The sequence below is a fragment of the Marmota flaviventris genome, chromosome 17 (genome assembly GCF_047511675.1).
Source record: "Marmota flaviventris isolate mMarFla1 chromosome 17, mMarFla1.hap1, whole genome shotgun sequence".
Classification (NCBI taxonomy): Eukaryota; Metazoa; Chordata; class Mammalia; order Rodentia; family Sciuridae; genus Marmota; species Marmota flaviventris.
The window spans coordinates 34797899-34813591 of NC_092514.1; the positions used below are offsets into that span (position 1 = coordinate 34797899).

General features: G+C 51.8%; 2 protein-coding genes across 7 annotated transcripts in view; one reads left to right on the forward strand and one right to left on the reverse strand.

The window, feature by feature from the left end:
- Fam222b (family with sequence similarity 222 member B) overlaps nt 1-6846 on the forward strand; it is a 75654-nt gene extending 68808 nt beyond the window's left edge. For 4 of the 6 annotated variants that reach the window (XM_027924506.3, XM_071603217.1, XM_071603218.1 and 1 more), the window contains one exon: nt 2938-6846. In XM_027924506.3, coding sequence (XP_027780307.1) covers nt 2938-4544 — 1607 coding nt within the window. In that variant the 3' untranslated portion in view covers nt 4545-6846. Of the gene's footprint in view, nt 1-186; nt 428-2937 lie in introns of all 6 variants that reach the window. The other 2 variants (XM_071603219.1, XM_027924507.2) reach the window with 1 other exon arrangement.
- Nucleotides 6847-9272: 2426 nt separating this feature from the next.
- On the reverse strand, nt 9273-15288 carry Traf4 (TNF receptor associated factor 4). Its single transcript, XM_027924445.2, has 7 exons — nt 15064-15288; nt 12059-12110; nt 11359-11463; nt 11127-11288; nt 10876-11037; nt 10636-10791; nt 9273-10408 (listed from the first exon to the last, which is right to left on the reverse strand). The coding sequence occupies exons 1-7, from the start codon at nt 15204-15206 to the stop codon at nt 9776-9778; spliced, it is 1413 nt and encodes a 470-aa protein (XP_027780246.1). The 5' UTR covers nt 15207-15288; the 3' UTR covers nt 9273-9775.
- Nucleotides 15289-15693: the final 405 nt, after the last annotated feature.

The following is a 15693-nucleotide window of genomic DNA, read 5'->3' on the forward strand; positions in this document are numbered from 1 at the left end:
ATTCTGTATGTACCTTGTGCGCACCTTTCCCACCCTTATTTTTCTTTATTTCTGATTGCTTCATTTGACTGTCCTTGTTACTACTGCCAGCATCAGTGAAGGTAGGAGAGAGAGAACTAATCAGTATCATTAAGTATCCTTTCCATATTCCTGAATGAGGCCAACCTGACCTCTTTCCTCTTACAGAGAAAACCAACCTGAGAGTTGGAAGAAAGGAACTCTTATTCAAGAAGCTACTTATTGTACCTCTGCCCGCTAATTGGATTTCAAGGAGAAAAGCCCACCTACGCGGAAGTGGTGTTGAGGACCCGAAGGCAGACCTGTATTTCATGTCTGAACTAATACCCTGCAGCTTCTGCCTTTCATTCCTCAGCTGAGCCCCACTTGTTCAGTCATGTAGTACTTATACTAATTGTGTCTGTTTCGGGTAAGGCACAATGCTAGGATTATCTCATGATTCTGACCAGTCAGATTCTTATGTACAGTGGCTAATCGGGGCAACTTGTGCTAGAATTCTGCTGCCCTGAGTTTAGCTCTTAGTGATCCCAGACTTCTTCTTCTTCTTCTTCTTTTTTTTTTTTTTTAATTATATTCTTGTCCAGGAGACTGTAAGAAGGGACAGAAAATAGCCACTCTGAATGGTGACTGAAGCCCATTTAGGGTCAGTGGCTTAAAAGAAATGATAGAACTGAAACCCTGATTTTAGGGCTTTATACTCTGATCCGATAGTGCTGCCTTGTGGATAGGAGATTTCTGGGCCTCCCTACCTTCCCCTTCTTCCTGCCCTCAGTTGTCACCGTTAGTTGTTGTTTTGTACTGTAGACTGAACCCAGAGGTGCTAAACCACTGAGTTCCCAAACCGTTTTTATTTTTTACTTATAAATAGTGTCTCACTAAGTTGCTGATGCTGGCCTGGAACTTGTGATCAGCCTGTTAATCAGCCTGCCTTAGCCTCCTGAGCTGCTGGTATTACAGGCATGTGCCACCACGCCTCACCTCACATTTATCTTTTTTTTTTTTTTTTTTTGGAGGAGTGGTACCAGAGATTGAACTCGGGGGCACTTAATCACCAAGCCACATCCCCAGCCCTTTTTCATATTTTATTAGAGACAGGGTCTCACTGAGTTGCTTATGGCCTCGCTAAGTTGCTGAGGCTGGATTTAAACTTGCAATCCTCCTGCCTCAGCCTCCCAAGTCACTAGGATTATAAGCGTGCGCCACCACACCTGGCATATTTATCTTTTTAATGACCATTCCCAAAGCAGATATTCACAACATTTATTTCATTTATGCATGATCATCTATCCTATCCTCAGCAAGTAAAGTAAGTCCTTAAAGCAGGTCCTTAAATATATAGGAGACAGCTATTAAGTATTTGAAGGAACAGACCTTTTTCCTCTCTGTATGCTCTCTTTTCACTTACGACTGTCTTTTTTTTTTTTTTTTGAGCATGAGACCAAATTTCCCTGTCCCTCCTAAACTTGAGCTTTCTTTTCCTGCTTCAGAGAGCAGCAGTTTCTAAGCAGTTGTTGCCAGCTAACCAGCAATGTCACCAAACATAGGCAGCTGTGCCCTTTTCCATTTAAGACATTCACTAGTTTGCTCTTCTTCCAGTTGGTGCCCAGTGACTTGAATGGGGTCTACTTTGGGCCAAGGCCAGCTGAGGCCACAAGCTGGGCATTCAGCAGATGAGTCCTTGATCTGTCCTGTCTGTCTTCTGCAAGGGAGGAAACACGGAGGGAGTCGACTATCTGAGCCCAGGCCCACAGCCAAGCACTTTCCTTCTCCTTTGGGTAGTCAGTGTGTGTACTTTCTCATTCAGCAAGCACTTATTAAGCACCTTTTGTGTATACTCAGGAGAGCCCCTCCTTTGAGAGAGGGAGCACTGAGCAGAGATCCCTTGCAGGAGCCAGGCATCCTTAAAGAGCTATTGTTCGGGGAACCTTTTCCTTTTTGGAAGCCCTGCATCCGCTGGAGCCTCCTGATGGGAGGCCCTGGGAGATGGGAACAAAGAGACTGTTAACATTAATGAGGCACATTGAGTGGGTATTTCCGCAGTCTCCAAGGGAAGGCAGGTTTTCCTCTTTCTTTTTGGAAAGTGACAGTTGCTATGGACCAAAAAGGAACTATTTTTGGCTCCCAGGACTTAAAGATGCTCTGAATCCTTTCTTCTCAGTTCCCTCCCTGCTGCCCTGTCATTTATTATCACCCTCCACACAGGGAAATAAATAAAGCCTTTTGATCTTCATCCAGTAAGGCACAGAATAAACTTAAACAAGAGTGAACTTGTGACATGGATGAGGAAGAGACATTGACAGCTTCTTCCTCTGCTCCTGAAAAAGAAGCATCCTGTCAGCTGTGCCATGTTTACCCATGGCACCCAGCTGCCAAGGAAGGCACAAGGGAAAGTTTGATGCCTCACTGGCCATTGCAGGCTGAACAGTAGCCACTTTTTACCAGAGTGTTATAGGAAGGGACTTGAGTGTTCCTGACATGCTACTCTGCTTAGAACCTTCAACCCCCATATCAGCTTGGGCTGGTAGGAACTTAAAAGTTCCATGTAGGGGAAGAACTCGCGCTGTGTGAGAATTGGTTAGGTTCTGGCTCTCTACCATGAGTCTTAGAAAGCTGCTTTGCAGTTTTTCATTTATAAAATGGGGACATGATAGTACTTACCTTCTCCAATAGTCATGAAGATCATTGAGATAACCTATCGCTTAACACAAGGCCTGCCTGGCCCACTGTACTATACTAAATGTCAGCAGTGCCTATGATTGTGATGAGGGCTGAGGCTAAATCTGCAGTGAAAGCTGCAGATGACAACCTAATCCCCACCCCTTTCCTAGGATCTCAACAGGGGAGTCTAGAAGGGCTAGTTGGCTTGGCACTGATGAGCTCCCTCCCTCTTTGCTCTCCTTCCCCTCTCTTTCTCTCTAGGGGACACTACACAGAAAATGAGAACTGCTCACTATCCCACCCCAGCCGAATTGGATGCGTATGCTAAGAAGGTCGCAAACAACCCACTGACTATAAAAATCTTCCCCAACAGTGTGAAGGTTCCCCAGCGGAAACACGTTCGTCGTACTGTGAACGGCCTCGACACATCAGCCCAGCGCTACAGCCCCTACCCGACTCAGGCTGCCACCAAGGCAGGCCTGCTTGCCATTGTCAAAGTGCCAGCCAAAAGCATACTCAAGGACTTTGACGGCACCCGAGCCCGGTTACTCCCTGAGGCCATCATGAACCCCCCAGTGGCACCCTATGCTACTGTGGCACCAAGCACTTTAGCCCATCCCCAGGCCCAGGCTCTGGCCCGCCAGCAGGCCCTGCAGCATGCACAGACCCTGGCCCATGCCCCTCCCCAGACGCTGCAGCACCCTCAGGGTATCCCGCCACCACAGGCGCTGTCTCACCCTCAGAGCCTCCAGCAGCCTCAGGGCCTGGGCCACACTCAGCCCATGGCCCAAACCCAGGGCTTGGTCCACCCTCAGGCCCTGGCTCACCAGGGTCTCCAGCACCCCCCCAATCCCTTGCTGCATGGAGGCCGGAAGATGCCAGACTCAGATGCCCCCCCGAATGTGACCGTGTCTACCTCAACTATCCCCCTTTCAATGGCGGCCACCCTGCAGCACAGCCAGCCCCCGGACCTGAGCAGCATCGTGCACCAGATCAACCAGTTTTGCCAGACGAGGGCAGGCATCAGCACTACCTCAGTGTGTGAGGGCCAGATCGCCAACCCCAGCCCCATTAGTCGCAGTCTGCTCATCAATGCAAGCACTCGGGTATCAACCCACAGCGTCCCCACACCAATGCCTTCATGTGTGGTCAATCCCATGGAGCACACCCATGCGGCTCCAGCCGCATTGCCTGCCACAGGTCCTGTCAACTTGCCCACAGGCATCTCTCGAGCCCCCACTGGCTACTCTAGCGACCTCAAGCCAGTTGCCTGGAACCAGCACCAGCTGGCCCACCTACAACAGATGTGCAGCGAGGCTGGTGGGACACCAGCCCCTGGCCTGACAGGCAAGCATGCAGCAGGACGTGAGTTGGCAGGGCCTGGCTTTGTGGGTAAGGCCCCTGCCTACCCGCAGGAACTCTGCCTGACACAGTCGTTCCATCTGAAGCCACCCCTGGAGAAGCCGACCCCATCCCCACCAGTCAACGGCCTGGCAGCCCCATTGGCCTACCCCAATGGTCACTACTTCCAACCCTTATGGAACAACATTCTGCCCACTCCCAATAGCGACAGCTCGGGGTCTCAGGACCTTGCCATGCCGTTCCACGGTGGGCAGCCCACAGGTGCACCCCTCGACTGTGCGGCAGCTCCTGGGGCCCACTACCGAGCAGGGACTGGGGGCGGTCCAGTGGCAAGCCAGAACAGCTTGATGCAAACGGTGGATTACCTGAGTGGGGATTTCCAACAGGCCTGCTTCCGAGAACAGAGCCTGGCCATGCTGAGCAAGGCCCACCGAGCCCCTGGCAGCCGAGCCCCTGATCCCACAGATAGTCGAAGTCTTCATATTCAGCACCCGGGGTATAGATAGGGAGCCATGGTGCCCTCCTTAAGCAACACTTCATACATCACCCTTCTAGGTTTAGTCTTACTTTAAGTAACTGGATAGTTTCAAAGTTTCACTGCTCCAATGTGATCATTCTAAGACGTTTAAGGGAGGGAACTTGACGGGATCCAATTAGGGGAAGAAGGGGTTCTCTTGTCCTCCCTTTCAGCAACTTTTGTTTTCATGTTAACAATGTATCCCTTAAACCAGGATTTTATCATCTCCACTGCCTGCCTATTTGTCTGTCTTCACCTTGGCCATTTCCCGCCAACCTCCTTCCATCTTTTCCTGAACCTCTACCTGTTTCTCTTAAGACTGAAGTGTGACTAAGGGAAGGGGCCTTAGGCCCTAAGCTAGGCCTCTCCCTTTAGAACTAATAAGCCAGACTTTGCAAGTGCTCTGGAAGTTCAATCCTTATTCACCCAAAGATCTCAAATCAAAACTGACCTATTCTTCATCTCCTCCCCACTCCTTACTCGAGGCTTTGGTTTGCTTTTATATTGCTTTCTATAGCCACTGCACTTGTGTTTGCCTTTGCCACACTGGATTCAAGGCCATCTTGCAGGTATTTGGCCATAGTCTTTGCTACATGGAGAAAAATGTCTTTGTATTGGCATCTTGTTTCCTGACTTTGCTTCCAGACCTGGAGAAATTCAGTGGCCATCTAGCATACCCCTTCTCACTGTTGCCTCTCTCCTAATTTAACTGTGTCCTTATCCCCCTACCCTCTCCCCTCTGCCCTCCAGAAAAGCAGAACAAAAACTATCTTACTCAAGGAATTAGGTAGGTAAGGGATGATCACATTGGAGTTTGAAATTAAAAACACCAAAAAGAAAAAAAGAAAGAAAAAAAATGCATTTGGTTCTCTCTACACTGGCTAAGAATATTGTTCTACACTGTAAGTTTTAAATGTCATGTTTCTGTATGAATGTAGTGTGGGTTTGAGTAGCATTGTGTATGAGTGGCCCCACAGGTACATTCACCCTCCTAATCACCTCCTTTGCAGCCCCTCAGTTTAATGAAGAAAGGAGAGAAAAGAAAAAACAAACACAAAGCCTTAAGCTCTTTGAATTCTTCCTCAACCAAATGAGCATGGTTTTAACTAGTGGAGATGGGCTTCTATTGGAAACAGCCCCTCCTACCACAGTCCATTCTCAGAGCATCCCCCACCTACTCCATGCTCAACACATCTCATTCCCAAGTGACAATTAGTTGGCTAGAAATTTAACACTTTTATGTAACTTTAAAGTTAGATTTTGTTTTGTTGTAAATTATGCACCCATCTTCTGTTAAAGATGCACAATGGGCTTTTTTTTTTTTTTTTTTTTTTTTTTTTTTTTTTAACCAAATAAGCCCTTACCTTTTCTCCTGTCTCTGGGGAATGTAAGCTGATATTTAAAATTTTTGGTTCTGTTTACTATCCACTGTTCCTTAGCCAGAAATTCTCTAGTGATCTGAAGCAATGTGACTGAAGACCAGTTTTTAAATTATGTGTTGGCAAGTTGCCTTATATTTAAAAAGAAAAAAAAAAGGAAAAATCTGCCTGATTGTGTTATGCCAAATGATAGCAACATGAAGTCCTAATTTATTGTTCCCAGTTGTTTTCCTACTGTCTGTGTACACTGGTACCCCCCTTGTCCCTGAGCCCTCAGGAGCCCCTGCAGCTTCTGGTGGATGCCTTCTCCCCAGGTGTTGGCCACTGTCTCACCCAGGGCCCCCTTCCAGTCCTGCTTTTCTGAGTCAAGTTTAATGAGCACTACTGTTTACCCTTATCTCTTGCTTGATTTCCAAATCAGATATTCTTGCTGTAACCCCCTTCCCCATCCCTCTCCCCAAAAGGTGAGCTGCCATTTTAGGAAACCGGACCAGACACCAATTTGGGGGCTTTAAGTCAAACAACCTCAAACCCATTTCTTCCTGTGTAGGGGTGCAAGTTTCTGAAGCTCTCACTCCCACCCCTAGTCTGCATGGAAAATGTACTGTGATCCCCCACCCCCAACGAACTACCCTCGCCTTTGGTGTGAGATGTTTCCTAGTTCAACCTGAGTCCCCTGTTCCTCTGCCAGCCAACCCCCAACCAGCAATAAGGGTCCAAGCCAGGGCCTCCTACCCACACTCCCTGCCTCCTATCCACACATCCCATGCCACCCCTAGGGAATACCTGGATTCCCCACTCTATATCCACATACTGTAGCATTCATTCTCCATCTCTCACCTCACCTGTGGTGGTTTATGGGTGTGATGGGGTTTTTAAGATTATTATAAACCAGTAAAAAGAAAAAACTCACCTTTTGACCTTGTTCTATTCGTTTACTTTGGTGAATGTTTGAGGTGATGTTTTCTTATGTCATTTTCTAACTTGTCTCCCTACTTGTGCTGGTGGTAGTAGGGTCCTGTAATATTAATTCCACTCAAACCGTCCCCATATTAGTCCAGGCCACATGCTGTGGCGACTCCCCCAGGGGGTTGAGAGAGATGGCAGCCCTCCATCCAAGCTGGGGCCTGTCAAATTTGTTGGGTAAGTATGGTTTGCTGCCTCTCGCTAGCAGCCCAAAGGATTCTGCCACATTTACTACAAGGATCATGAGTTGTTAAGAATGGAGATCTGGTTTGCCCATAAGAGAACCAAAAAATTTTAGGCCTCTCTCCTCCCTGCTTCAGCTTTGCAATTTCTGAGGGCCTCTGACAGAGGTGGAGGTAATAGGTGCTGTAGTCTGCAACATGAAAGCTCCTTTGGTGAATTAAATTTCCTCAGTTGACTACTAAAGAACTTTACCTCATTTATGTGCAAGAGGGTAAACACCACTGTGGATTACAGGCAGTGGTGCAAATGCTAGCCTTAACAATTAATGTAGCTTAGTGATAAGAGTGCTTACCTAGGTCCTGAGTTCAGTCTCCAGTACAAAAAAGATGCATTGCCCCCTTTACTCCTCATGTTACTGTAAGAAATCCTCAGAGGAGTCTTGGCAGTCCACCAAGTCATGTGGAGCTAAGCAGTGGCAGGTGAGACAACTTGGGAGTTAGGCACACACTGATGCAGAACCTGGCCCGAGTTCCACAAAGTAATAATAACTGGCACTGGAGAGCGAGCCAGCCCTACCAGGCTGATTGTAGGTGTCAACTGCATGATTTGTGTACAGTTCTAGAGGCAGTTCATATCAGTGTGCCCCTCCTGGAATCATGCAATAGCAGCGTCCTGGCAGCAGAGGACACCCAGCTTTGATTCAGGCTTTCTAGTTTCTCTTTGAGATGCTGGAAGGGCAGTTTCACCTGTTGCCTGGTAGAGGCATTTCCTGATAGTTTTCTCTACCAGTTTCCAGGTATCACTGTACTACGCTGATTTGTCTCCTCAGGTAGGGCTCCAACTTCTGGTAGTGAAATGTACCTTCTTTGAAAAGATGGTTAGGGGAGAGAGCTCCCAGGCTCTGGCTTAGTCCTTCCCTGTCAGCTGATAAATGGCCTTTTCACATTATCCTTTGACAAAAATAATTCCTTAACTTTCCCTTACTAGGTAAGTTTCCACAATTTGGGCTTCTTCCCAAGGCTAAACAATACCACTAAGGCAGGTTTTGATTAGTTCATTTAATCATTTCAACAAAATCTAGAATTGAGCAGAATTCATTCCCATGTAGCTAAGAAACTTGCCAAATGCAAGCCCAAGTGTATTGCCAGAATTGGAGCTATATTTCCAGAGTTTTAAAAAATTCTTGGGGCAGGAGTTGTAGCTCAGTAGAGCATATGGGTAGCATGCACAAAAGTACCCAGCACCAGGGGAAAAAAAGAAATTCAGCCCTGTCCTAGACCAGCTGAAAGAGTACTGATAATTCACTAATGTTCCTAACTGGTAAAGTATGGGTGACTGCAGGTGGCCACTGAGGCCTATATGAAGGATGGACAAAAAGGTTCAAGTGCCTTGTATCTCTCTTTTCCTTTTAGTTGTAGACCTTTGTTTTCTTTATGTTGCCGAGGATCAAACCCAGGGTCTCCCACAAGCGCTCTACCACTGAGCCACAAACCTAGCTTGCCTTATACATCTTGAAGACACCTCTATTCAGTCCCCAGGTATAGGCTGGCTTCAGTTAGGTCAACATTTGTTAAGCACTTAGAATAAATGTCAGGAACATGTATTGTCTCATTAACTTCAATAAGGCCCATTTAAGACAGGTCCTTTTACTATGATGTAAAAGTTAATTTAACTTGACTGCTATACGGAAAGAAATATTTTGCATCAAGTTCTTGGCAGTGTCTGTAACCAGAAAGTACTAAATGAATGAGAGTTGTCATCAGGAGCCAGGCTTGATGATACAACTCAGGAGGCAGAGGATCACAGTTCAAGGCCTGCCTCAGCAACTGAGACCCCTCTGAATAAAAAAGGGTTGGGCATGTAGCTTATTAAGAGTGCCCCTGGGTTCAATCCCCAGTACCAGAGGCCTGGGGCTGGGGCTTGCTTATGATGTAGCATTTGATTTTTGGTGAGTAAAGAACTGGGGATTCCAGCCTTATCCTGCACCTTTCCCATTTAACCACCAGGAGGCAGCAACAGGTCTTTTCCAAAGCCTGCTGTGGTTCCCCCTGGTGTCCACCAGAGGGCGACCCAGCAGGGCAGCTGATCTTGGGGTCATAGTGGCAGCACTTCTCTCAGTGGTCTTTTGCATAGTTAGCCCCAACCTCCCAGGGACTTAACTAACTCGGAGGAGACAGGCTGGAACCAAGTTAATAAATACAATTCAGGATTTATTAAAAATCAAGGCTCCCCTGTTGTGCCTTCCTGGTGCTAAGGAAATAAATAACCAGAAGGGACACAGCTGGGGAAAGAAAAATCAATCTCAAGACAGATTTTTTTTTTAACTACCCCTCCCTTTCCCAATCCCTCCCCCTATGGCTCTTGGGACATAGCACCTGAGCAGGTACCTCAGTCCAGGTAGAATGTGGCTGGCACCAAGGCATACCTGCCCTGCCCAGGAGGGGAGACAGGCCCTGGGATCACTTGTTTCCAGCCCTTGATAACCCAGAGACCTGCTCCCCGCAGGGGCCAGGGCTGAAGCACCAATTGGAGGCACCTGAGGGTGGTAGTGGTAGGGAGAGAACAGGGTAACAACCCAGGCAGCATAAGCAGCTGAAAGGAGGTCCGGCCCCCTCTCCAGGTTCAACCAGTGCCTGATAAGTCATGTCCCATCCATGCCCCCCTTCTCCCCTTGAGCCTGCCAGCTCTGCACTCAGCTGAGGATCTTCCGGGGCAGTTCAACAGAGGCACGGATGAAGACTGCATCATCTCGCACATAGTTTCGCTTTCGGATATCCTGGTGGGAGATGAACTTGGGGTATCCAAAGCCCAGAGAACTCTCATCCAAGGAGCCTCGCCAAGTGCCTGGCTTTTGGAAATTTTTCCAGTTTGGGTCAGGGTGGAAAGTCTCAGTGACATGTTGTGGCTTAGCAAGCCCTGGGTCGCTCTGATCCAGCAGGGAGAAAGTGACACGACGGGCAAAGGGCCACTCAAGGAGATTGTCAAAGGCGCCTGGTAGCACACGAATGTACAGAGAGAGATGTGTGCCCTCACCACTGCCGTTGCCATTGAGGAATGCAGACACCTGTAGCTTGTAACCATACTTATGTGTATAGAAGGCTGGGCTGAAGCACTCGAGGTTGGGCTTGGCCTTGGCCTCTTGTAGCCGCCGCCCATAGCTGCCAATCTTCCAGATGAGCACGCCATCACTGCCTACTGATAGTTCCTCCAGCTCTCGACGCAGCTCCTGCAGCTCCTGCCGCTGCCGGCTCACCAGGGCACACATCATAGCCAGATGTGGCTTCACACTCTCCTCCACGTGCCGCGCCATTGCCAGCTTAGGGCACTGTTGGCAAAGCCCCAGGCAATGAGGGAAGGGAGGACTGTTACCAAAAGGGGAAGGCGCAGGGGTAGCAGGTGCCCAACTCTGCATGAGGAAGACAGGGTGCTAGGAAGAACCTGCAGCGAACAGCAGGGGGAAGGACCTCAAAGAACTAAACTGCCAGGAAACCTAGCCTTCATCTAGGACTTCACGGGCTAAAGAGGGGTTGACAGGAAGAAGGGGCATCTCACCCTGTGCTTGCAACCGGAGTCTTTGAACGGGCATAGCACCAAGGCAGTGCTACAGCTGTCCTTCAGATGATTTGGCAGATCCTCCCGAGCCACAGTGCCCACGCCACACTGGTTAGGGCAGGGCACGGGCAGCCTTGGGCACTGGTACTGGTGACTCTGGGACCACAAAGATAGATAGCAGTCAATAGACTGACCCCTATATCTTCTACCCCACAACCTACAGCTCAGGAAAGGCCTTACCTGGATGGTGTCAAAGACAAATTCCTTTGTGCAATAGGTACAAGGCTGGGTACGCTTGGGGCACTCAGAAGTGGCATGCTGGGCCAGTAGTCGCCGCATCATGCGGGCACCACACTTGTTCTCACAGTACACACTCTCTTGGGGGCACATACCCTCATGGCTCTGTAGTGATGATGGAGGGGTTGAGTTAAGGGATGCCTGGGCCATCTGCTGCCCCACCCTCCCTTCACCCTCAGCCAGGACCCACTCACCTCATAGGCTTCCCCACTGAAGTCACAGCCACAGAATTCGCACTTGAGGCGCCGCTTTGGGCAGTCGTGTTGCAAGTGTGCAGGCAGATCACGGCGACTCAGCTTGGCAGGACAGCGATTGGGGCAGGGAACTACATTGAAGCTGCAGGTATTCAGGTGTCCCTGGTGGGAAGAACTGCAGTCAGCATCTGCCGAGGATGGGGTAGTTCCACCCCCACCAATAGAACCTCACCTGTAAATGACGAAGTGGCCCACTCCAGCGGCACCCCTCCTCACTGTGGATGCAGCGGATGGGCAGGCCTAGCACCTGGACCTCCAGCTCTGGGTCTGGGTAGATCTGGAAGCAAGAATGGGGAGAAATGGCCAGGGTCAGAATCTGTTATAAACCCCAAGTCTCATCCCACTCCCCACCCCCAGTTTCTTGGCTCCACTTAGAGCCAGTAACAGTCTCTCTTGGGCTATTTGCTGCTCTGTGCCCAAAGATAAAAGGCATGGCAGGTGGTGTCTGCTTTGTTGTTGGATCCCAGGGTCCCTAACATGCCTTTGGCACCCTTTGGAGAAACAGCCAATCAGCCTGCTCAGTCCCAGGCTGTAGCACCCCCCACCTTCTGCTTCCTTCCCCCTGATACAGGGGTCTTGGCCCTCAGCCACAGGTCTAACTTGCCACCGGAAAGGGAAGGAACACTTCTTAAGCGCACAGAGCAGCTCTGTGCACCCCCATAGGCTGGGCATTGTGCCTGCCCTCCAGGGCAAACACAGGCCTCCGTTTGCAAACTGGCCTGGTGGGAGAGAACAGGCTACCTTTGTGGGGGCACGCGATCCCAAGATTCTGGGTTGACACTGGCCCTGAGCCCACTGGCTGCCAGTAAGTTCCAGCCTCCACCAAGGGCAACAGCCTGAATCTGGGCTTCAGACTAGCTTTGCAGGCTCACCTTGGCATAGTCCAGGGGAAGTTGGTCCTCAGGGCATTTGAAGACTCCTTCACTAAAAAGGAGAGAGGGCAGTGTCAAGGCTCTTTATTATGGGAAGGGAGATCCTTGAGCCCCACCCCCTAAACCAGAGGAGCCTCCATCCCTTACCAGACCGGTTCCCAACCAGCCACAGCTGAGACAATGAGGCAAGCAGAGGCCTGAGGGGACCCACTTCTCCAGGGCCTCAGAAGACCCTAGCCCTAATCCTGGGAAAAGGGGTTCAGAGTCCAGTGAAGGCAGAGAGAGTTGCCTCAGACAGCACTTGGCCAACAGGTGGCAGCTGGCATCTCCTCCCTGGATGGCAGCTGGACTGGGAAAAAACAAACTGCCCAGCTACCTCCTCCCCCCTGGGTCATTTTCATTGGCTGGGCTGAAGCTGATGGGGAGGGTGAACAGGGATGGGCTGAGATTAAGTGCCAGGGCTACCCAGCCCCCATGAAGGTACCAGGCCAAGAACCAAGGCAAAGGTCAGCTTGGGGCCACTTATGCCATCCTTCCCCTCCTCTTTGAGGGTGTGTCTCCTAAAAGAAAAGGGAGGAAAGACAAAATCCCTGGCACTGTGTTTACATTCCCACCCAGTCCTCACCACCTGCTTGAGGAGAGTTGAAATGTTCTCATTTACAGGTGAAAGAACAGAGGCTCACAGATGAAGTAGCACCTGGATATGTCTATATCTGTTTCAGCAGCCCAGACAGGCTCTACTGTACCATAAGGCACAGAGGAGGCAAAATGTCCAGGCAAACACAGCCAAGACTTGGGTCATATCTGTCTAGGCTTCTGACCCACCCTCCTTTCAGTTGTCCCCTTCTCCACCAATCCCTACCTGGCTATTAGTATTCAAGGACTCTGGTGGCACACTTCCTCCTGCAGCATGCCCTTGCTGACCCCAGCCAGGACCGGTCACACATGTCTGGCAGGACTGAAGGCCCCTAGGCATGGCATTCCTGGCAGGTCTGAGTCAGGTGGGTGGGAGGCAGGCAGGCATCAAGGCGGAAGCAGAGGCCTCACAACAGTCCTGTCTTAAAGGCACTTTCCAGCCCGGGCAACCCATGCCCCAGGTGCCCAGAGTAGTTTCTAGCACCCATCTCCTCCCTGCCTTCACTATCACTGGCCATTCCACCAATGCCAAGAACAATGTGCCCAGCCTTACTGGCAAACCTGAGTAATGGCCCTGGCAGGAATGGGGAAAGAAAGAGGGGTGGACAAAGGGGGAGGGGTCCACTTGGCTGATTCAGGAATGTGCTGACTTAGTGGTTTTGGAAACGGCTGGGGGTGGGGGTGGGCTCGGATGGGACACAGGGCAGACGATGTAACCCAAGTTCCTAAGCTTCAGGAAGAAGCTTACCCTATAGCTTGGGGCCCAGCCCGGACAAAGGTTTGGCTAGGGCTATGGACAACCTAGCTTGTACAGTAGGAGTGTCGACCAGGGGCAGAGCCTGCCCAACCACCTTTTCCCTCCAGAAGCGCGAGCAGCAGAGCTCCTAGCGCTGAGGGAAGGGGGGGAGCAGGGACAGAGCCTACTCCAGGCTGTGCAGTGGAGGCCCAGGCCCAGGGGAGAAGACAGGATGGGGGGAGGGGGCTGTGGGAGAGGAAGAGGGGATTTCCGGGAGGGGGAGGGGCAGAAGCAACGGAGTGGGGCCAGAGGAGTAGATGGGGAGGGAGGGAAACGGGTCTGACAGTCCCCACCCCCCTCTCCTCCCCCAGGCTTGAATCACAGTTAAGGGTGGCTCAGCTGGAGGGGGCTGGCTCAGCTGGCCTCATCTGGAAACCAAAGGGCTGGGGAAGGGCTGCCGAGACAATGGGCCCCGTGTGTGTCTGTAGGGGAGTTAAGTGTGTACACCACAGGGAGGAAGGAGGGGGGAAGGGGAGGAGGGGGCAGGACAGCAGCTTGTGCACGAGCGTATGTGAGGGCAGGGGCTGAGCGGCTTGCGGGGAACAAAAAACAAAGGGCCTGTGGAGATTTCCGCCAGCTAGGGGCTGCGGAGAGCCGAGGGTGGGATAACTGCAGCCGGAGCCCCAGACATGCTCTCCCGGTCTGGGCCCCTCCGCACAGCAAACAGCCTCCTGAACCGTGGCTGATCCCCGAGCTCCAACAGCAAGACCTAGCCAGGAGTCCCCACGCTCTCTCACTTCCTCTCCCCACACCCTAGCCTGATCAGTTTCCAGAGTGGGCAGGTTGGATTCCAGACTGCGCAGGGCGCCCAGAAACTTGATGGATGCCCAAGAAACAAGGAGTGATCTGGGTCCTGAGTGGGCAGGGGCGTTCAGGGGTCGACCACCGCCTTAACAGTGTATTGCCCACCCACTGTACTCAAGACCGCCCCTCTCCAAGAGAAAAGAGACACCCAAAGGGCACCCGCTTCAGGGAAGGGTTGCAGTATCACAATGCTCCCTCTATTGTGTGACCACAAGGAGCCCATGCCCGAATCACAATCAAGCCCTCGACTGTGTGACCCCGGGCAAGTCGCGGCCTTTCTTTGAATCTCTGGTTTCATCATCTGTGAAATGGGAGAACAATAGCGACCGGTATCTGAGCGCCCAAAGGATCACAGAAATTAGAGCGACGGACTCTCCAAAGGCTTAAAGTGCAGTGGGGGAGAGAGGGTTTTGTCCTTCTCTTCCTTGAAAGATGTAAAGTTCAAGGATAAGGCCGCTCCCCTCAGGTGAGGGGGAAGGGCCGGCCATAGGTCAGGAAAAGCGTCTTTCCCTCGTCCGCATGGCTGGGCGGCTCGGAGTTCTTCCCACCTGGCGCCTGGCAATTGGGATCAGGGACCCTACGAATAAGTGCGTGGGGTCTTCCCCTGGGGTCTGACAACATCGCCGCCCTGTGACGTCACGGTGGGCGCCCCTGAGGTCACGGGCCCGCGGCGTAGACAAAGGCCTGGCGTGCTTTGGAACTGGGCCCCTCCCCAAGTAGTTCCCTCCCTCTCCGCCACCGGCGGTCCCTGGATGCCCCCGAGCCGCACCTGAGGAACTCCTGCAGGCAGGTGTCGCAGAAGCGGTGGCCACAGGTAGAAACCTGCACGGGCTCGCGCATGGGTTTCCCGCACAGCGGGCACAGCAGCCGCCGCTTGGGCTTCTCCAGGAACTTGTAGTCGAAGCCGGGCATGGCGGGAGAGCGGCGGGCACGGGCAAGCGGGGCCGGGCACGCGGCGGCCCCACAGCCCAGCCCGCGCCTCGCTCCGGCCGCGCTCGCGGCTCCGGGCGGCGCCGACTGGCAGCCCCGGCCAAAGCCCGGCCCGCAAGGCCGCCCGCCGGAAGAGGGGGCGGAGCCGCGCCCGCGCGGTCCTAATGCCTGGCCCGCCGGGCGCCCCACCCACACCTTAAGCCTTAGTTCTGGGGTTAGTTGTTTGTAGACTGACTCCCGGGCCACGAACGTGAGCCGGCCTCGTCCACTCCCGGAAACAGGGGCTTCTTTCCCTTAGCACGAAGCTTCCTTTCTCCCTGTCGCTGGGTTGAAGCGCAGGGCCCCGGGGGAGTGGGGCTGTGCTACAAAGGTTTGCTTCCCCGGAGGCCACAGCTGGGCTTCCAGGGCCACGAACCACCCAGGGACCTGGGGCCCCAGGTGCTAGGCAGCCGAAGCCTGGCAACCAGAT

Coding starts and splice junctions, on each gene's coding strand:
- Traf4 (XM_027924445.2), bottom strand. CDS start 15,206: ATGCCCGGCTTCGACTACAAGTTCCTGGAGAAGCCCAAGCGGCGGCTG. Junction 12,111..15,063: donor TGCCTGCAGGAGTTCCTCAG/GTGCGGCTCGGG, acceptor TCTCCTTTTTAG/TGAAGGAGTCTTCAAATGCC. Junction 11,038..11,126: donor TCAGTGGGGAAGCCTATGAG/GTGAGTGGGTCC, acceptor TCATCACTACAG/AGCCATGAGGGTATGTGCCC.